General features: G+C 42.4%; 1 protein-coding gene across 3 annotated transcripts; it reads right to left on the bottom strand.

The window, feature by feature from the left end:
* Positions 1-1306: 1306 nt before the first annotated feature.
* Positions 1307-20882, bottom strand: LOC135514148 (dihydropyrimidinase-related protein 2-like). Of its 3 annotated transcripts, none has more exons than XM_064937386.1 (14): positions 20526-20882; positions 13527-13615; positions 11969-12153; positions 11374-11538; positions 11133-11194; positions 10264-10344; positions 9901-9969; positions 9484-9604; positions 9100-9256; positions 8775-8916; positions 8355-8525; positions 5781-5960; positions 5454-5637; positions 1307-3563 (listed from the first exon to the last, which is right to left on the bottom strand). In XM_064937386.1, exons 1-14 carry the CDS (start codon positions 20565-20567, stop codon positions 3472-3474), a joined length of 1740 nt encoding a protein of 579 aa, XP_064793458.1. In that variant the 5' UTR covers positions 20568-20882; the 3' UTR covers positions 1307-3471. The 3 variants fall into 3 exon arrangements, with proteins under 3 accessions (XP_064793458.1, XP_064793459.1, XP_064793460.1); XM_064937387.1 differs by having other exon boundaries at positions 8358-8525; XM_064937388.1 differs by lacking the exon at positions 20526-20882 and adding an exon at positions 13752-13834.
* Between the last annotated feature and the right edge of the window lie 1780 nt (positions 20883-22662).

The raw sequence follows: 22662 nt of genomic DNA, 5'->3' as shown, positions 1-22662 counted from the left end.
TGCGGTCCAACTCATCCCAAACCATCTCAATTGGTTTGAGGTTGGATGATTGTGGAGGCCAGGTCATCTGATGCAGCACTCCATCACTCTCCTTCTTGGTCAAATAGCTCTTACACAGCCTGGAGGTGTATTTTGGGTCAGTGTCCTGTTGAAAAACAAATGATAGTCCCACTACATGTAAACCACATGGGATGGCGTATCGCTGCAGAATGCTGTGGTAGCCATGCTGATTAAGTGTGCCTTGAATTCTAAATTTATCATAGTGTCACCCGCAAAGCACCCCCACACCATCACACCTCCTCCTCCATGCTTCACAGGGGGAACCACACATGCGGAGATCATCCGTTCACCTACTCTGCATCTCACAAAGACACAGCGGTTGAAACAAAAACTCTCAAATTTTGACTCATCAGACCAAAGGACAGATTTCCACAGGTCTAATGTCCATTGCTCATGTTTTTTGGCCCAAGCAAGTCTCTTCTTATTGGTGTCCTTTAGTAGTGGTTTCTTTGCAGTAATTCGACCATGAAGGCCTGATTCACGCAGTCTCCTCTGAACAGTTGATGTTGAGATGTGTCTGTTAAATTAATTTTGTGAAGCATTCATTTGGGCTGCAATCTGAGGTGCAGTTAACTCTAATGAACTTATCCTCTGCAGCAGAAGTAACTTTGGGTCCTCCTTTCCTGTGGCGGTCCTCATGAGAGCCAGTTTTATCATAGTTCTTGATGGTTTTTGTGACTGCACTTGAAGAAACTTTCAAAATTCTTGAAATATTCTGGATTGACTGACCTTCATGTTTTAAAGTAATGTTGAACTGTCGTTTTCTCTTTACTTATTTAAGCGGTTCTTTCCACAATATGGACTTAGGGATATCGTCTGTATACCACCTTACCTTGTCACAACACAACTGATTTGCTCAAACTCTCTAACAAGGCAAACCTGTTAATTGAAATTCATTCCAGGTGACTACCTCATGAAGCTGGTTGAGAGAATGCCAAGTGTGCAAAGCTGTCATCAAGGCAAAGGATGTCTACTTTGAAGAATCTAAAATATATCTTGATTTGTTTAACAGTTTTTTGGTTACTACATGATTCCATGTGTTATTTCATAGTTTTGATGTCTTCACTATTATTCTACAATGTAGAAAATAGTCAAAATAATGAAAAAACCTGGAATGAGTAGGTGTCCAAACTTGATTATATGTGTATGTCCCCCCCCACCACTTCTAAAACCAAAGTTGCGCCTCTATTTTATGACCAAAACTAAACCAGTATCTTCTAGCACAATAACTGTTAGAGACAAAGAATTTTGTTGAATTTTTTAATGTTTAAAACCATTTACATCAACACCAATGGGATTCAATGCCGTCAGGAATAAGTACCCCAAAATCCCAGTAGCCTACAAAACATACATGGTCAACAGTTTATCACTAGATGGCAGGGCAGAGAGGGCAATGACAGTGCTAAACTTCAGAAATTAAAAATAAACACTATAGGAAACCTCTCCATCTGCAATTCACTTACATCACATACAAGCTTGGCATGATGACCTGTACCTAAACAAGGCAAGGAGGAAAGAATACAATGCTATACAGAAAACTGATCAGATGAATAAGGAGCCTACTGTAAAAGGTCCCTACTGTACCTTTCACACAGTGAGTGCTTAGTGAGTGGCTAACTAACATTGTCCATACCCTGATGAGTGGCACTAACAGTGGGGTCTAATGTGAATAGGTAAGAGGGTAAAGAGAGTGATGATGGAGCACCTGTTAAAAGTGGCTCCCATCGTCAACACTCACAGAGCTACAAGGAGATGCTATTCTAATGTCTCCAACAATAAGGACAGGAGTCAAACCACATAACCGGCACACTGTAAATAATGGATTTCATTATCATAGCTTTTTTTCACTGGATCTCAAAGCACCACTTGTACTAGCTTTGTCACTGACAGTGCTTAAGATATATTTTTCATAAATACATGGTTCATATAGTGTGCAATCAATCAATACTTTATAGAATAGGCAGGCAAGTGATATTGAACAAACATTCTGAAAAATAACTAAAACAAACATCTAATACAAATCAACATTTTCACAGATTCACCTTTTGCACTTTAGCAGATAGAAAATGAAGACCTGTGACGTATGAGATCACGATGGAGGAATGGTAAGAGCTAACCCCGCTTCCCCCGTAAAGTGGTTTTCACAAAGCTTGATTTGTGTGGTTGAGTGGAAAAAGTAGGCACCACCATCTGCACATACACAGCATTGAACAAATAGCACCAGAGAGGTTGCTAGGGGCAACCTTCTATCCAGCATGGCTGTCAGTGTCATTAGAAATAAACAGCAGTGTGATTATAGGAAGCCTGGTGTTTTGGCGAGCTTTAACTTTGGAAAGCTAGAGAAGAAAAAAAAAGGATGAAATAATAGGCAAAATGTCTCTCGTCTGTTTGTTTTTTTTGCCGAAGGTTCTCCCTGCTGCCATGTATTGTGCATGCTTTGTGTCAAAGGTGTTCTGAGTGAGGAGATGAATGGTTTAACCCTACAATACTCTCACCTTTGACTTCTGTGCATTCCATCAGCAAACAAGCTAAGATCTAATAGTCAATATTTCAGAGATTACAGTAGTGTTTTAGCTCTAGACACGATTGAAAATGTAGAATATTAACAACAAAAATATTACAACAATACAAAAAGTGCAGCAATGAGAGAAAGGAAGATTAAAGTGAATTTGTTCAGCTGAAACTTCTGTGGTAATGCTGACCAGAAAGACTGGGAGGATAATACCAAGAACTCACAGCTGTTTAAAGTCATTCAAATACTGCAAACTGACAGAGTGGTTAAAAGGTCCTCTCAGTTACTTAAACGACACTACTCTAAAGCCTTAAAATTATGCCAAATGCATGAAACCATTCCATTCACTTATAGGATAGAAGGAAAACAATAAGATGTATTTTAATAAAATATGCCACGTGTCTTTGACAATGATTCAATTCAGTGTCTCCGTAGTTCATAACGACATTTATCACTTCTTGGAAACAATGCGTGTCAAGGCCCATTAAATAGCAGATACATCAAATGCCACGACTGCAATCCACAGTTCCTCTTGTACAATTAAAAGCCAAAATGTAAACAAAGCCCAAACTTAAATGGGATATAAATATATTTGTCACAAAACTGTAAAACATCAAGCGGTCTAAATTTACTTGACTCTTCCTTAAAAAAAAAAAAAATGAAGGTGGCATATAGGTCATACAAAACAAAACATTGAGTGCTATCACTTTTTTTTTCTTTGAATGAGGTGACAGAGCTGTTAAATATGGATGAAGATGAAGTTTTTTGACCAGGGTTCAATTGAGTCAGGGAGAAGGATCACATTAGATGAAGCGCCCTCCGTTGGTTGTGATGGTTTGTCTGGGAGTTGGGGTGGATTCTCCCGCTCATCTCCTCTCTGGCTCAGCTGACAGGAGAGCTTAACCCAGGCTGGTGATGTTCGACCTCCCACCAGGGGGCGCCGCGATGCGCTGGGTGTTGCGGCGAGGAATATTATCATCAACCTGTGCACCTGGGCATGAGAGATAGAGAGAAAAAAAGTCTAATCTTAAAGGGGATTTGAATGAGACATCGCTCTGATTTTCCTGACAAAAAAACAACACGAGAAGTTGTTTATATGTAACAGATTAAATATATTGTAAAATTGCAGGCCAAATGATAAAACTGGAGTGCCTACAGTCGTGGCCAAAAGTTTTGAGAATGACACAAATATTAGTTTCGCAAAGTCTGCTGCCTCAGTTTGTATGATGGCAATTTGCATATACTCCAGAACGTTATGAAGAGTGATCAGATGAATTGAAAAGTCCCTCTTTGCCATGCAAATTAACTGAATCCCGCAAAAACATTAACTGCATTTCAGCCCTGCCACAAAAGGACCAGCTGACATCATGTCAGTGATTCTCTCGTTAACACAGGTGTGAGTGTTGACGAGGACAAGGCTGGAGATCACTCTGCCATGCTGATTGAGTTTGAATAACAGACTGAAAGCTTCAAAAAGGTCCTTGGAATCATTGTTCTTCCTCTGTCAACCATGGTTAACTGCAAGGAAACACGTGCCATCATCATTGCTTTGCACAAAAAGGACTTCACAGGCAAGGATATTGCTGCCAGTAAGATTGCACCTAAATCAACCATTTATCAGATCATCAAGAACTTCAAGGAGAGCGGTTCAAATGTTGTGAAGAAGACTTCAGCGCGCCCAAGAAAGTCCAGCAAGTGCCAGGACCGTCTCCTAAAGTTGATTCAGCTACGGGATCGGGGCACCACCAGTAGAGAGCTTGCTCAGGAATGGAAGCAGGCAGGTGTGAGTGCATCTGCACGCACAGTGAGGCAAAGACTTTTGGAGGATGGCCTGGTGTCAAGAAAGGCAGCAAAGAAGCCACTTCTCTCCAGGAAAAACATCAGGGACAGACTGATATTCTGCAAAAGGTACAGGGATTGGACTGCTGAGGACTGGGGTGAAGTCATTTTCTCTGATGAATCCCCTATCCGATTGTTTGGGGCATCTGGAAAAAAGCTTGTGCGGAGAAAACAAGGTGAGCGCTACCATCAGTCCTGTGTCATGCCAACAGTAAAGCATCCTGAGACCATTCACATGTGGGGTTGCTTCTCAGCCAAGGGAGTGGGCTCACTCACAATTTTGCCTAAGAACACAGCCATGAATAAAGAATGGTACCAACACATCCTCTGAGAGCAACTTCTCCCAACCATCCAGGAACAGCTTGGTGACGAACAATGCCTTTTCCAGCATGATGTGTCACCTTGCCATAAGGCAAAAGTGATAACTAAGTGGCTCAGGGAACAAAACAGCTTGGGTCCATATTTTGGTTCCATGGCCAGGAAACTCCCCAGACCTTAATCCCATTGAGAACTTGTGGTCAATCCTCAAGAGGCAGGTGGACAAACAAAAACCCACAAATTCTGACAAACTCCAAGCATGGATTATTCAAGAATGGGCTGCCATCAGTCAGGATGTGGCCCAGAAGTTAATTGACAGCATGCCAGGGTGGATTGAAGGGTCAACACTGCAAATATTGACTCTTTGCATCAACTTCATGTAATTGTCAATAAAAGCCTTTGACACTTATGTAATGCTTGTAATTATACTTCAGTATTCCATAGTAACATCTGACAAAAATATCTAAAGACACTGAAGCAGCAAACTTTGTGAAAATTAATATTTGTGTCATTCTCAAAACTTTTGGCCACGACTGTACATGTTACATTTACATTTACATTTAAGTCATTTGGCAGACGCTCTTATCCGGGCGACTTACAAATTGGTGAATTGGTGAATTGGTGAATTCACCTTATGACATCCAGTGGAACATGTCTTAGTATTATGCTATTCCTACTGATGTTCCATGTAAGAGCTGTGGGAGACATTTTGAGCTGTACTCACCAGACAGGCTGAAGCCAGACTGGTGCAGGTTGCGGACTGGCTGAGGACCCTGCTGATGCTGTTGCTGCTGCTGCTTGGCTGGAGAGGTCTTCACCGAGGTGACCGGAGTCATTACCTTAGGTGTCACATTCTCACACACTGGCCCGTCATAGAGACCCCTGGGGACCCCCCTCAGCTCCGTCAGCTTGGAGGAGACAAACAAAGAGACAGACAGACAGACAAGATGACAGCATCAGTTCGGCTGTTCGAGTTTATCGATCATCACTGTCAGTGGGAATGGTCATAAACAATCTATTCTGTGCCAATTTCACAGCACTATAGACTCACCCTGCTGCGAGCCTTTATCCTCCTGTAGACATGGTCAGGGAAGGGCTTGCGGCTCACATAGCGCCCACATCCCTCAGTGGTATGGAGGTCGCCCTCTTCCAACACGATTTTGCCCTGGCTGATCACCACCAGGGGAGCTCCACGCACCTCAATGCCCTCAAAGATATTATAGTCCACAGCCTGCAGAAGAACAGCTCTGATGAGAACAGTGACAAATAGACTGACACAGTACAAGAGGGCAAATAACATAGAAAGAGAACACCAAGACTACACGATTATCACATGCACAAAACAACAACACATTTAAACAAGTTGAGGCCTTTTTCAATATGAACTTCAGTCTGGGCCTTAGTCTTTCAATGACTTGTGCCAGCATGGTGATGGCCATCAATCACATCAACATAGATGCCCAGAGAGAAAGACTGACTGTTACACTGTTACACAGTGAGTCACTGACATTCAGCTGACATCCTACTGGGAAACTAGTGCTAATATAGCCAGCTAGCTCCTCTAAATGAAGAAGTAGTGATGACTCAGTGAGCGATAAAAAAAGAATAATACAAATCGTTTGTCACACCAGATAGGTGCAGTGAAATGTGACGTTTTACAGGGTCAGACATAGCAGTACAGCTCCCCGGACCAAATTATGATTAAGTGCATTGCTCAAGGGCACATCAACAGATTTTTCACCTTGCCGGCTTGGGTATTCAAACCCAAACCGACAAGTTACTGGCCGAACACTCTAACCGCTAGGCTACCAAACAGTCTGCATGAGGTGTTCTGTGACAAGTCATTTCGGGTGAGTAGATTTTTACTTGTTAGGTTGGATCAAAGCTTTGTTGGTAAAAGAGCTTCAATGTTTCATATGAAAATGAGTCCTACATACAGTAGGTGTGACTAAAACCATGTATAAAGTGCCTTGCGAAAGTATTCGGCCCCCTTGAACTTTGCGACCTTTTGCCACATTTCAGGCTTCAAACATAAAGATATAAAACTGTATTTTTTTGTGAAGAATCAACAACAAGTGGGACACAATCATGAAGTGGAACGACATTTATTGGATATTTCAAACTTTTATTTCAAAAATTGGGCGTGCAAAATTATTCAGCCCCTTTACTTTCAGTGCAGCAAACTCTCTCCAGAAGTTCAGTGAGGATCTCTGAATAATCCAATGTTGACCTAAATGACTAATGATGATAAATACAATCCACCTGTGTGTAATCAAGTCTCCGTATAAATGCACCTGCACTGTGATAGTCTCAGAGGTCCGTTAAAAGCGCAGAGAGCATCATGAAGAACAAGGAACACACCAGGCAGGTCCGAGATACTGTTGTGAAGAAGTTTAAAGCCGGATTTGGATATAAAAAGATTTCCCAAGCTTTAAACATCCCAAGGAGCACTGTGCAAGCGATAATATTGAAATGGAAGGAGTATCAGACCACTGCAAATCTACCAAGACCTGGCCGTCCCTCTAAACTTTCAGCTCATACAAGGAGAAGACTGATCAGAGATGCAGCCAAGAGGCCCATGATCACTCTGGATGAACTGCAGAGATCTACAGCTGAGGTGGGAGACTCTGTCCATAGGACAACAATCAGTCGTATATTGCACAAATCTGGCCTTTATGGAAGAGCGGCAAGAAGAAAGCCATTTCTTAAAGATATCCATCAAAAGTGTTGTTTAAAGTTTGCCACAAGCCACCTGGGAGACACACCAAACATGTGGAAGAAGGTGCTCTGGTCAGATGAAACCAAAATCGAACTTTTTGGCAACAATGCAAAACGTTATGTTTGGCGTAAAAGCAACACAGCTCATCACCCTGAACCTACCATCCCCACTGTCAAACATGGTGGTGGCAGCATCATGGTTTGGGCCTGCTTTTCTTCAGCAGGGACAGGGAAGATGGTTAAAATTGATGGGAAGATGGATGGAGCCAAATACAGGACCATTCTGGAAGAAAACCTGATGGAGTCTGCAAAAGACCTGAGACTGGGACAGAGATTTGGCTTCCAACAAGACAATGATCCAAAACATAAAGCAAAATCTACAATGGAATGGTTCAAAAATAAACATATCCAGGTGTTAGAATGGCAAAGTCAAAGTCCAGACCTGAATCCAATCGAGAATCTGTGGAAAGAACTGAAAACTGCTGTTCACAAATGCTCTCCATCCAACCTCACTGAGCTCGAGCTGTTTTGCAAGGAGGAATGGAAAAAAAATTCAGTCTCTCGATGTGCAAAACTGATAGAGACATACCCCAAGCGACTTACAGCTGTAATCGCAGCAAAAGGTGGCGCTACAAAGTATTAACTTAAGGGGGCTGAATAATTTTAAACGGCAAATTTTTCAGTTTTTGATTTGTTAAAAAAGTTTGAAATATCCAATAAACGTTGTTCCACTTCATGATTGTGTCCCACTTGTTGATTCTTCACAAAAAAATACAGTTTTATATCTTTATGTTTGAAACCTGAAATGTGGCAAAAGGTCGCAAAGTTCAAGGGGGCCGAATACTTTCGCAAGGCACTGTAAATACCATGACGTGGTCAATACAGTGTGGGTTGGCCAGGCTCCTACCACGTTGTGGCTCTTGGCAGAGATGACCTTGCTGACGTCTGGGTCCCAGAGGACCAGGTCGGCGTCAGAGCCCACAGCGATGCGGCCCTTACGGGGGTACAGGTTGAAGATCTTAGCTGCATTGGTGCTGGTCACAGCCACAAACTGGTTCTCGTCCATTTTCCCAGTCACCTAAGGGAATCAGAAGGCAAGGCGCTGTCACTTCCTTTCTAACAAAACAGCTGCAAACATTCACCGCCAACTGAGACAACCGCTTGATGACATGAATAACTGTGGCACAAACAGAGAAAGTAGATTGATTGTTAATACCACAATATCTGTGTATATTTACAATAACAGGATACATTTAAAAGAAGCATGTGTGATTGGGGTATGTTTGATGGTAGGAAACCCGGCAGAAAAGTCAGTAGTGTGCCTCACCACACACTTGTCCCAGATGAGGGAGAGTCTCTCCTCAGTGCCGTTGGTGCCCTCTGGGATGAGGGTGAAGTTGTCTTTACCCACGGCACGCTGGGAGGTGTGGAACGTGCAATGAGCACTACCAGTCACCTGCAGGTCACCACTGGAAAGGAACAAAGGATGGAGGGGAAGAGGGAGAAAGACTACTGACAGGTCTTATGTTTGATCTTTCTGTCTTGAGTGATACGACTTTCCAGGAGGCTAGGAAGACATACCGCCCTCTGGTGGAAGATTACTGCATAGCTCTGTGTTGAATAGAGGTACATAGTGTAAATGGTGTACCTACCAGGAGAGCAGTGAGTTGAGATAGTCGGGGGTTGTGGGGTCGGGGCTGAGGGGTGGGGAGGTGATGAAGGCAGCTGCCTTGGCCCAGTTCTTACTCCAGTAGTGGGTGCCATCCGTGCCCAGGCTGGCAGAGATGGGCTCTCCATACACCACAGCGCCTAGAGTACCACAGAAACACAGCAAAACACGAGGTCAGCATGGCAGGGAGAGTCAGTGTTCTATACACCTCAGAGTGCTCATGCCCGGTCTCCCAGCAGGACTGATTTACAAGTGGAATCATTTATGTGGGATTTGACATTTAGTGTATCTATAACCACAGAGAATAATCAATACAAAAACATGTTGCAGTAGTCCATCACCACTACTTTTTCCTTTTTACTAGTACCCTTTTTCCTGGCCAGGGCGATGACGTCAGCAGCACTCTTGCTCATCACCTTGGTGATGTACAGGGGGCAGTTGGTCTGATTGGCCACAGTGACTGACCGGTTGACTGCCTCTGCCTCCACCTACACACCAGACAGACACAGAGAGAGGGATTTCAGTCCAAACAGACCAGACTCAGTGACCTTCATGTTGAGTTACAGACTAGCTTTAATGCTTCTAGGCATTCTGGAAGAAGCAAGCATAGGAAAGAACACTCAGACACTTGACTCACTCATTAACTTCACATCTGTAGTAAAGTGAATTCTGTTAATATCATACAGCCTCTTTCCTAATGTCCATGTAAAGCAACCAAAGGCACACATCAAAAACAAGCAGAAGGCTGATAGAAGCACAGGACCTGGCCAGAGGTCATACTTACTTCCTCTGGGCGGCTCAGTACATGACCCTCAGGGCCAGTGATGCCCAGCTCCAGGATCCTGCACTGCTCCTGCAAACACATCAGACAACAGCTTTTAAAAAAATATATAATTTATTGCCACATACAATAAAACTGTGAAATGTGTTGTTTTACAGGGTCAGCCATAGTAGTACGGCACCCCTAGAACAACCTAGGGAGAAGTGCTTTGCTCAATGGTATATCATCCTATTTTTCACCTAGGGGATTCGAACCAGCGACCTTTCAGTTACAGGTGCAACGCTCTAACCCTTAGGCTACCAGCGCTTGGCCAGCAGAGAAGGCAAGCTGGGACACGGTGATAGGGTTTATTAGAGCTTCTGTTACCTGGGCAATGATGTCCCCGTTCTCTGCGTGCACCTGAGCGATGGCACCCAGGTCTCTGATGACACCGAACACCTCGTACATCTACAGGAGGAGGAAAGCAGATGGTCACACGCAGGGCAGGGAACCAGAGGCTTTAGGCAATGAGGACATTTACAAGATGACTGGAGATCTCTTTATCAGAGCAACACGTGTTGGATGAGAATCAGAATCAGAAGGAGAGCGCTAAATGCACAGATTAGTTCATTTACTCCACTTCTCTCTTTAGCTTGGACCACTTTGTTCAACTCCGAATTCCCACAGCAATCAACTAGGTATTCACAGCTGCAATAGGCCACAGGAAACGGTCAGGCAATCTTTCAGCACGTGTTGCAAGAGTCATCCCCAGTGTCAGTCCTAAACACTAACCAGCCTGTGCTGAGTGGGAAAACTCAATATTGGCCCATAACAAAGCTCTCACAGAAAGACACGAGGCACATGGTAGTGATCATTCACCCCAGACAGACAATCCTTTACCTAGCATTCAGAAAGCAGTAGACTTTCCAGAAGAGGTGAAGAGGTCTACAATAATCTCTGAATGTTTGGAGCAGTGACGTACTGTAGCAAGCAAGATACGCAGGCGTAACGTGAACACTCGTGCAAATCCCTCATTTTACGTCAACAACTACTTTTTACGCCTGCTAATCTATAGTTAGGATTCAGCCTCCAAAGAGTTTATCAGAAATGTAATACAGAATATCATTCTGTCATGCAATTTAGCTACACAAAGTGCATTGCAATCATTACTTTAAAAAGGCACAAGCCTCCAGAAATGTTGACTCCTCCATCCGTCGCCAGTAAATCATACCAATCTGAAATGCTTCAAATCGTACCTGGGAGTCGGAAAGTTGGAAAACATCCTTATAAGCCAAATAGACCAGGAAAGAGTTGACACCTAAAGATAGAAAACTTATGAGCAATAGTAGCAATAAAAGGATAGAAAAGGGAGAGGAAAGGATAGTCACAGGAAGGAAATAAACCAGAAAGTGTCTTAGTAGAAGTAACAACTGCCCCAACCCCCTGACATGAGTGAATGTAGGGAGAATGGGTTGTGTAATTGTGTTAGCGGCGTACCATGGTCCTTCACCAGGCTCTCCATCTCCTCCTGCATGCCCTTGTGCCAGTTAGTGATGTCCACATGCAGAGAGTAGTCACAGCAGGACTTGCTGTCGGCCCATTCCCTCCACTGGTTGAACGCTGCCAGCAGGCTCACACCAGGTTCTGGAACCACATGATCAACTGCACACACACACAAACACACACCATTGAAAACACACTAGCAGTAACATTATCACATTTTACAGAGGCCAGATATATTAAAAATCATGAGACAATGTGAACATCTGGTATTGGCTACTCCTCCTGGGGTCCAAACAGGAGACAAAACACAACAAATAAAATACATAACACAATTAAAAATACAGTACAAAATATTGTCCATGTCGTGCCGTAAGGTGTTCTTTTATCTATGGTTCAAACAGCCAACCAAAGGGTGATTTGCTATTCTTTGGCCGTGTAATGACCTTTTCCCTTCCTCCAGGCCTGAGGGTACACACTTCAGCAATTTACCATCTAGGATGTCAGTACCAAGTATCAGTAAGTCAGAATCTACCTAGACATCACATGTATTATGGGTTTCTGTCAAGTATGCCATTTCATTAGTACATACTGATCATGGTGGTTCCCCCAGCCAGAGCAGCTCGGGTGCCCTGGTAGAAGTCATCTGCTGACACCATGCCCCTGTCTGGCATCTGGAAGCGTGTGTGCACATCTATGCCCCCGGGCATCACCATGTGCCCATGGGCATCAATGATCTTCACCCCACCAGGAACAATCAGGTTCTCTCCAATTTGCCTGAGAGAAGAAGAAACGGATTGAGAGAAATTATCAAAGGATATTACAAAACAATATACAGATTTTCTTCATATAAACTCCGCAAAAAAAGAAACGTCCTCTCACCGTCAACTGCGTTTATTTTCAGCAAACTTAACATGTGGAAATATTTGTATGAACATAACAAGATTCAACAACTGAGACATAAACTGATCAAGTTCCACAGACATGTGACTAACAGAAATTGAATAATGTGTCCCTGAACAAAGGGGGGGGGGGTCAAAAGTAACAAGCAGTATTCAGTGTGGCCACCAGCTGCATTAAATACTGCAGTGCATCTCCTCCTCATGGACTGCACCAGATTTGCCAGTTCTTGCTGTGAGATGTTACCCCACTCTTCCAACAAGGCACCTGCAAGTTCCTGGACATTTCTGGGGGGAATGGCCCTAGCCCTCATGCTCCGATCCAACAGGTCCCAGACGTGAGATCCAGGCTCTTCACTGGTCATGGCAGAACATTGACATTGCTGTCTTGCAGGATATCACTTACAGAATGAGCAGTATGGCTGGTGGCATTGTCATGCTGGAGGGTCATGTCAGGATGAGCCTGCAGGAAGGGTACCACATGAGGGAGGTTGATGTCTTCCCTGTAACGCATAGTGTTGAGATTGCCTGCAATTACAACAAGATCAGTCCGATGATGCTGTGAGATCTCGCTCCAGAGTACAGGCCTCGGTGTGACGCTCATTTCTTAGACGATAAACGCAAAGCCGACCATCACCCCTGGTGAGACAAAACCGTGACTCGTCAGTGAAGAGCACTTTTTGCCAGTCCTGTCTGGTCCAGCGACGGTGGGTTTGTGCTCATAGGCGACGTTGTTGCCAGTGATGTCTGGTGAGGACCTGCCTTACAACAGGCCTACAAGCCCTCAGTCCAGCCTCTCTCAGCCAATTATGGACAGTCTGAGCACTGATGGAGGGATTGTGTGTTCCTGGTGTAACTCGTGCAGTTGTTGTTGCCATCCTGTACCTGTCCCACAGGTGTGATGTTCGGATGTACCGATCCTGTGCAGGTGTTGTTACACGAGTCAGTAGAAAGACCTCTTTAGTGTCCTAAGTTTTCATAACTGTGACCTTAATTGCATACTGTCTGTAAGCTGTTAGTGTCTTAACAACCGTTCCACAAGTGCGTGTTCATTAATTGTTTATGGTTCATTGAACAAGCATGAGAAACAGTGTTAAAACCCTTTACAATGACGATATGTGAAGTTATTTGGATTTCTACTAATTATCTTTGAAAGACAGGGTCCTGAAAAAGGGACGTTTCTTATTTTACTGAGTTTATATAACCAACAAAGGTGCAGGAAAGAAAATGTCACTAACTATTAGGACTTACTTGATGACTCCATCCTCCATATAGATGTCAGCAAGGAAAGACTGGTCATCATTCACAATCTTCCCACCTTTGATTAGGAGACGATCACTCTGTGGGAAGAGACAGAATTTAATTTACATTTGACTTGATTGTATTTATAGCAGTGAGCACCACAACCCATTGATTAAAAAGCATATTCCACATTGAACATATTTGCCATGAAAGGTAAGCTAGCCAATACTCAACCCCGGCACATCCATCCGTCCAGGAGAGCTTTAACAGAACCACACTGAATAGAAGCACAGAGGCGTTCCATGAGTAGCTAACGAACAAGCTGCACACAAGGATAGAATTCTCTGCATGCATTCCTATATAGAACAGCATGAGGGCTTTGCCAAGACATGCCCATTGTCTTGTCTGCCAAGAAACCCCAAACAACAATGCATAAGCAGAGCTAAGTGAAAAACAAAGTAACACAACGGTATTCAAAAATGTAAGTTTGATTTGTTTACATGGAAAATTTCAAACAAAAGGACACAGGTTTATGGCCACATCTTTCTTTCTTTGTCTCTTTCTGCAAAGTTTTCATAACCAACTATTCCCAACCAGAGCTGTTTCTTTCTCTGTCAAACCAGTGATGCAGTTAACACATAGTCATAATGCGTCTCCATATTATGTGAGTGCAAAGACTAGGCTAATGTCCAACAGAAAAGCCTTATTAAAGCAACCACATCCATAATCTACTCAGACAGCAGTCTGATTGTACATTTTTACTAGCCTAGGCTATATCTTTCATATAGAATCAGGCTTTATATTTGAAGTCATAAGAGATTCCACCCCGATCACAAACGGCTCAGATCATGGAGAATAGCTCAGATCAGAGGGGTAGCTTAGTTCAGTCTGAGATGCAGAGGAAAGTGCTGTGTAGACCTGGTCATGGGTTAATGGAAGACCAAGAGCATGCACTTAAGCTGCAATACGTAACTTTTTGGACAACCTGACCAAATGCATCTTTTACTTTTGGTTTTGTACACCAGCTTCAAACTGAAAAAACAATATATGGTTATTGAAAATATATTTCACAACAGTTTAGATGGTACAATGATTCTCTACATTAGGTGAACTACACTAAACAAAAATATAAACGCAACATGCAACAATTTTACTGAGTTACAGTTCATAAGTAAAATCAGTCAACTGACAAATGAATTTTGCCCCAATCTATGGATTTCACATGACTGGGAATGCAGATACGCATCTGTTGGTCAGATACTTTTTTTCATTTTAAAAGGTAGGGGTGTGGATCAGAAAACCAGTCAGTATCTGGTGTGATCACCATTTGCCTCATGCAGCATCTCCTTTGCATAGAGTTGATGTGGCTGTTGATAGTTGCCTGTGGAATGTTGTCCCACTCTTCAATGGCTGTCCAAAGTTGCTGAATATTGGCGGGAACTGGAACACACTGTCATACATGTCAATCCAGAGCATCCCAAACATGCTCAATGGGTGACATGTTGGGTGAGTAAGCAGGCCATGGAAGAACTGGGACATTTTCAGCTTACAGGAATTGTGTACAGACATGGGGCCGTGCATTATCATGCTGAAACATGAAGTAATGGTGGCGGATGAATGGCATGACAATGGGCCTCAGAATCTTGTCATGGTTTCTCTGTGCAATCAAATTGCAATAAATAAAATGCAATTGTGTTCATTGTCCGTAGCTTATGCCTTCCCATACCATAACCCCACCGCCACCATGGGCATTCTGATGTCAATGTTGTGAACAGCAAACTGCTTGCCAACATGACGCCATACACTGTTTGCCATCTGCCTGGTACAGTTGAAACCGGGGTTCATCCGTGAAGAGCACACTTCTCCAGAGTGCCAGCGAAGGTGAGCATTTGCCCACTGAAGTTGGTTACAACGCCGAACTGCAGTCAGGTCAAGACCCTGATGAGAATGATGAGCACGCAAATGAGCTTCCCTGGGACGGTTTCTGACAGTTTTTGCAGAAATTCTTCGGTTGTGCAAACCCACAGTTTCATCAGCTGTCCGGGTTGCTTGTCTCAGACGATTTCGTGCAGGTGAAGAAGCCGGATGTTGAGGTCCTGGGCTGGCATGGTTACACGTGTTTAGTGGTTGAGGCCGGTTGGAAGTATAGACAAATTCTCTAAAATGATGTTGGAGTCGGCTTACCGTAGAGGAATTAAAATTTAATTCTCTGGCAACAGCTCTGGTGGACATTCCTGCAGTCAGCATGCCAATTGCGCGCTTCCTTAAAACTTGAGAACATTTGTGGCATTGTGTTCTGTGACAAAACTGAACATTTTAGAGTGGGCTTTTGTCCCCAGCACAAGGTGCACCTATGTAACGATCATGCTGTTTAATCAGCTTCTTGATATGCCACACATGTGTAACGTGGATGGATTACCTTGGCAAAGGTGAAATGCTCACTAACAGGGATGTAAACAAATGTGTGCATGGGACCAACACTTTACATGTTGTGTTTATATTTTTGTTCAGTATATTACAATTTTAGCAACAAGGAAATGGAGGAGTGAATTCTGCACAATGCACCTTTAAGAGTAGGACAAATAATCCCATTTCCATCTAAGGAGAGCATGTTAGTGTAGGCTCGGGCTGGCCTACTTCTCATCAGGCCTTCCTCGGTGAGTGTGGGCTGGGTAGCTTCTGTAATGAGGCTGACAGAGGCTCTCTCCAGACTGCACAGCAGCCCACAAGATGTAGGATGTTAGTATCCCCTAGTTAGCACCCTGACCTGACCACTTCCACCTTCAGACAGTGACCAATAGCCAACCACTAATGGCCGCAGAGAAGACTTTAGACAAACCTCAGAATCTTAAAGGCAATCCAAAAGGGCATTCTTCCATCATGATCTAACAGACTATTGTCAAGTGGGTCAGATTATGCTACATTTCTGGACTCAAACTGGAACATTTTTAATAACAGGCCTGAATGCAGAGAATAAAGCACACTGGTTCCAATATCCTCTTTTAGAACCATGAGTGATCTTGTCTTACTTATCTTCCTCTGTTCATCATCCATAGTAATACCTGTATCTTTAATAGTCTTAGGAGATCTAGGTAAAACACTGATGTATTGTGTTTTAGTCTATGTCTTGCCACTGCAGAGGCAGGTGATAACTGAAGCATCTTTTAATAAACACCTCACAAACAGAATGACTTCATGAATCTCTGTCACACCTAAATGCACCAGTGGAGGTAAACTATTTATTCAGAGAAATAAACATCCCTGAGATTGAAAGCCTCAAGGGCAAGCATATAATTGATTTATGTCATGGTAACAATTGGGCCCAGGGTATAATTGTGAAAAATCTGAGCAACTCCATGCTGTGCAAATTCTTGACACAGAGATGAAGTGAGAGCGAAATTAAATGCAACCACTCCACTGAATGGCATTTAGAACATGCATTATGACTAGTTAGGTAATGGAAATCCATGTCCTCACTTAAAAAGGCTTCCTCCTGCCTCATGTACAGTGAGCCCAGCCCAGTAAAATGCTGAGCTGGATGGACTCTGTGGATGAGTGGATGGGTAATCTTTGTGACACGGAAATTATTCTGTACCAAACACTCTCCTGGAATTATTTAGGCTACAGCCATAGACTTCGCATCATTGTATCTGTCCCATTATGGTGTCCGTGAGAGCATGGGCAGTGCCATTAAAGCCATCTACATTTTGAAGTAGTCAATTTTCTTATTCTGCAACTTCTATGAGTTTTGGGATGGCAGGTAGCTTAGTGGTTAGAGCGTTGAGCCAGTAACAGAAAGGTTGCTCGATCGAATCCCTAAGCCGACAAGTTAAAAATATGTTGTTCTGCCCCTGAACAAGGCAGTTAACCCACTGTGCCTAGGCCGTCATTGTAAATAAGAATTTGTTCTTAACTGACTTGCTTAGTTAAAATAAATAAATAAATGAATTGGCAAACAAACTGAAATGGTGCACACTGCCACCTAGAGTGTGTTGTTTGAATAGGTATGAAGCCACGGTTGGCAATTTACTGCCCCCTGCAGTCATGGAATGTTTCCTTACTAGTATCATTTATTGGCTGATCCCTTCTGGTGACTTGGATGGAATTATGTGATCCTTCCTTAAAGAGATTCTCTGGTACTTTTGTATACATTTTAGCAAGTAGTTCTGAAAGTAGCGATCACAAGCATAAAGTGGTCCCTGAAAATTGCATACTACGTCACATATGTGCAGATATGTGAACTATGTCACTGCCGTCTCTGCTGTGTGAATGATGTGCATCTGGCTCAAATGGCGAGGGGCTGAAGCTCATTGGTTGAACTCAAATTGCTAGGGGCCGGCCCATGTGGGGGGAAATATAGGGCAAATGGCACCGCATAGCTTCCAGAAAAACAGTTGCTTTCAAACTAGGGATTTTGTGGCTAATTGAGGTAAAACACAGGGTTTCTATTAGCTGATAATAGCCGGCTTTAGGACGATAAAAAAAGAGAAAAGTCTATAAAATTGGGGTCCGCCGATTGTCCGAGAAGGAAAAAAAACCTGTTTCGAAATAATGCTTTTTAACCTATTCATTGATGGAAATACCAGTCAATGTAAATACATTTGACTGGTCATGCTTATTGGTCTATATGTTAATTTGCATAAGAGGAATTAAATTGGCACATGTGTACTGTATATTAAGTATCTTATTTATCACACGTGTACAAAATGCAGATACAGAGGCTGTTAAACAGCCACCACTAACATTGAGTGGCTGCTGCAAACACACTGACTCAACTCCAGCCAATTTAATAATGGGAATTGATGGGAAATGATGTAAAATATATCACTAGCCACTTTAAACAATGCTACCTAATATAATGTTTACATACCCTACATTATTAATCTCATATGTATACGTATATACTGTACTCTATACTCGTATATACTGTACTCTAATGGTGGAACAAACTCCCTCACGACGCCAGGACAGCGGAGTCAATCACCACCTTCCGGAGACACCTGAAACCCCACCTCTTCAAGGAATACCTAGGATAGGATAAGTAATCCTTCTCACCCCCCCCCTCCCCCTTAATGATTTAGATGCACTATTGTAAAGTGGCTGTTCCACTGGATGTCAGAAGGTGAATTCACCGATTTGTAAGTCGCTCTGGATAAGAGCGTCTGCTAAATGACTTAAATGTAAATGTAAATGTATATCATCTACTGCATCTTTATGTAATAAATGTATCACTAGCCACTTTAACTATGCCACTTTGTTTACATACTCATCTCATATGTATATACTGTACTCGATACCATCTACTGTATCTTGCCTATGCTGCTCTGTACCATAACTCATTCATATGTCTTTATGTACATATTCTTTATCCCCTTACACTTGTGTGTATAAGACAGTAGTTTTGGAATGGTTAGTTAGATTACTTGTTGGTTATTACTGCATTGTCGGAACTAGAAGCACAAGCATTTCGCTACACTCGCATTAACATCTGCTAACCATGTGTATGTGACAAATACAATTTGATTTGATTTGATTTTGAGCTGAAAATCTGTCAGACAGCGCGAGAGCTGCTGCTACAGCATCTCAAACAACAACCGCACAGGCAACGGAAGGCAGGTTCCATCAGTGCATCACACACCACTTTGCATTGGGCTGGAGACAGTATGCACTTTCAAAAAACATACACTTAATTGACTGAAACCTGAACGTTTTACTACATATTATGAGGCATGTTTGGCCTTGCTTCAAAGTAGCCCAGTCAAAATCAGACCATATCAGGAGGCAATTATTTTATATAAACTTTTTTTCATCGTCCAGTAGGCACAATCCTAGTCATATTAGCAACCCATGCTAGTTGTTAAATATCAGAACTCCCCTCTTTCTAAATTTCTAACAGACATTTTCATCTCTGTCACATGAAACCGTTTGCATGTGCTGTGCGCCTTTGACATCGGTGTTTTCCCCGCTAACTGCATTATGGAACAAACATTCATCCATAGCCTACTGCCTTCTACTCTTATAATGTGAGGAAATAATAGTTTATCAACATTTTAAGCTAAACATTCCGACAGCTGCCTGAAAATAACAGTTCCCCTCCATGCAGCCCTTGCAGAAACAAAAATGGACAGCTATCAAGAACCTTTTTATTTCAATAATTCATATATTTTAGAGAGGAACGCACACAAATGTGTGGTTTGTTATTTGATTCAAGCCATTAAATGCCTAAATGTCATTACTGTATCTACAGTATATTTCAGCATATAGTCAAAAGCCAGGCCTTCACGATCACAGCAAAAAGCAAGGATGGATTTCATCCAATGACCTACTTTATAGAAATGTTTTTTTTGCCCTTTCAATTACTGTCCCCATGCCCAAATGTCATCATGGCAAATCAACCCAATGCTTTATAGGGTTGATAGGACGAATTGTTGTGACAAATACATATTTATTCAATTAATATATTGCCAAACAATTTGGAAAATAATGAGGCCTAGCTAAAACAAATGCTATTGTTGCTGGGATTTTCCTCACATTTGATTTTATATGATGGTATTCCCAAGGTCTATAACTACATTATTACCAATACTGCATTAAAAGTATAATATAATCAATCTGAATATAAGGAGGAAGAAGTACATAATGTCCCAAATCATCTATTATTTCCCTAAACCTGCCGCTAGGCTAAATAGTCTAACATGGTAGGATATGGAATGGCTGCAAAATAGGATAAAATGCGCGTCCCAATGAGTATTCCAATAACAAGAGCGAACTACAATGCGTTCAATTTCTTATGACCAATTACCGTGTCTTTGTTTATTATAGCAGTGCAAGTGGTGACATTGCATTTGTACAAATGGACCCAGTCCTCCTCAGACTATGCTGGCTGTAGCTAGCAAGCTAACTGTGTAATCCCCACTGCTAGCTTGTTCAGCCATGCACAATGTTCAGCCGGTCTAGATTTTACATACAATTTTGTAAAACTATAAACATTCAAAACACAATACTCACTGTAATGCGTGGGATATTTTTCTTTCCCTGGTACCCAGACATTTTAGCGGCGCGTTGTCAGCCTCCTCGATTATGGTAGTCACCACACTTATGTAAACTCGACCGCTAGCAATGAAAGGAATGGATGCTCAGATGTGTTGAGACCAGTCCACGCCCAGACAAAATTGTGTCTGCAGCTATCGCCTGCAACAGAACCAATAACTAAATTCGTGAAATAACTCTATCCGTTCCAACGTCCAAAGAGGTTTGCTGAATGAACCTGAACGGTCTGACAGTCTTTCCTCACGTTCCAATGCTGAGCCAAGCCTGTCCAGACAGTCAGTCACCAACAGGGAGCGAGAATATAACCGGTGATGAGGGCCATGGCCACCGTACATGCGCAACGCCCCACCCTGCTCCCATCTTCGCTCTCCAGCTCACCTGCTCCCAGCAAGTCTGGAGCATGAGAGAAGTAGCAGTAACACTGATGCTAATTTGACTTGTCTAAAACAATGCAACTTCCTTTATTCAGAAAGGACAAACAAAGTCAAAAGGGCTGTGTGTTACGAATAACCCTAACCTGAATAATCAAGTTGTGCATGGTCAACATGAATGTTACTACGTTACTAATGTAATGGGGAAAAGGCCCACACACTGATGTTCCTGTACCAACTCTATTGTGACAAGGTACTGTCAGGTTTAAAGTTAACCACCACCTTTGATCGAAACTAATGTTGTGCTTATTTAGTAAGACATATTGTGTGTGGAAGCCTTATGGATTAAATGCTGTTATTTTTCACTAAACAATATGAAAGTGAAGTGCATGTTGATTTAATTAATTCCTTAATTTAAAAATGAAACAAGGTCATTCACTTGTATAGGCCCAGTTAGTCTGCCTAACACCTAACTCGAAGTCCTCCTGACTTCAGTCGGGAAAGGCTATTTTGATGTTCTCGGCACGATGCTTCGATAATGAAGAGGATGTGATGTTTTTACTGGTTTTCTCTGTCTTTCTCACTCGAACACCAACATGGACCAGCACAAACAGCCCCGAGCCCCCCTTCCAATACAACAGTTGGATTTTCAAATCCAAACAATTTAGTCTCAAACGCCAGGAAAGACACCCGATTAGACTAATTACCCCAATAAACGGTATAAATCATCATAACAATCACACCATTGTAGTCTAATCGGGTGAGAAAAAATAATCACAACACATAACACCTACTTCATCCTCAGAACTCCAACGGTTAGCCAATCAAAATGTCTGAAATCCCCAAACCCCTCCTCTATTGCCATGGATTTACGGTGAGAAAGTTTATGTCAGAGTTGACTTTTAGTAGCAGGTTAGAATTTACGCAGCAGGTTAGGATAATGCATGTAGCAGGTTATGATACTTAGGTTATGGTTAGGAAAAGGTTAGGGTTAGCTAAAATGCAAACAAATCTACTTTTGACTTCAATTTGACATAAACTGTATCCCAGCTAGCCATGACCGGTATGTGTCCGTTTATAGAGTATACAAGAATCAATGGAAACATGAATGGGATGAACCAAGAGGGATCTCTTTCCTACAAAACATTGTCCAGGCATACACAGACTTTTTTTAAATCACAAAGAAATGTAAACATTAATTTGGTCACATTTCATGTTGAAGCTTAGAGGACAGACATCCAAATCCAGTCCTTTTCTATTTACATAATTCCTCTAAACCTCAACTGCTCCGTAACGTGGTAAAAGGGGTAAATTGACATTGTTTAGGCCTACATGACAGACAAAACGGCGACATACCTTGCAACAATCTATAACCTTTCACAGATATTAAGATAAGTGCTTTATGGTCCATTTTTTAACATGTATTTTTATTTAACCTTTATTTAACTTAGCAAGTCAGTCAACAAATTCCTATTTACAATGACGGCCTAGGAATAGTGGGTTAACTGCCTTGTTCAGGGGCAGAATGACATATTTTTACCTTGTCAGCTCGGGGATTTGATCTAACAACCTTTTGGTTACTGGCACATTTGACCCAGATTATTGATTTTGTGCATCACTGTTAGAAAATATGGAGAGAAGGCACTGTTACATCTACCCAGTCCATGCTGTCTAGGTTCAATAACATCAGCCAATGAATAATGTGAGACCTCTGCACATGTCCT

Source organism: Oncorhynchus masou, chromosome 25 (assembly GCF_036934945.1).
Source record: "Oncorhynchus masou masou isolate Uvic2021 chromosome 25, UVic_Omas_1.1, whole genome shotgun sequence".
Classification (NCBI taxonomy): Eukaryota; Metazoa; Chordata; class Actinopteri; order Salmoniformes; family Salmonidae; genus Oncorhynchus; species Oncorhynchus masou.
Note: the sequence above shows the minus strand (reverse complement) of the source record. Positions and strands in the feature narration are given on the sequence as shown.

What these genes read in the sequence shown, in the direction of transcription:
- LOC135514148 (XM_064937386.1), bottom strand. Translation starts at nt 20,567, where the DNA reads ATGTCTGGGTACCAGGGAAAGAAAAATATCCCACGCATTACA. An exon ending in AAAATATCCCACGCATTACA is followed by an intron (nt 13,616 to 20,525) that starts GTGAGTATTGTG and finishes CTCTTCCCACAG; the next exon opens with AGTGATCGTCTCCTAATCAA. An exon ending in ACGGGGACATCATTGCCCAG is followed by an intron (nt 9,970 to 10,263) that starts GTAACAGAAGCT and finishes ATGTGTTTGCAG; the next exon opens with GAGCAGTGCAGGATCCTGGA.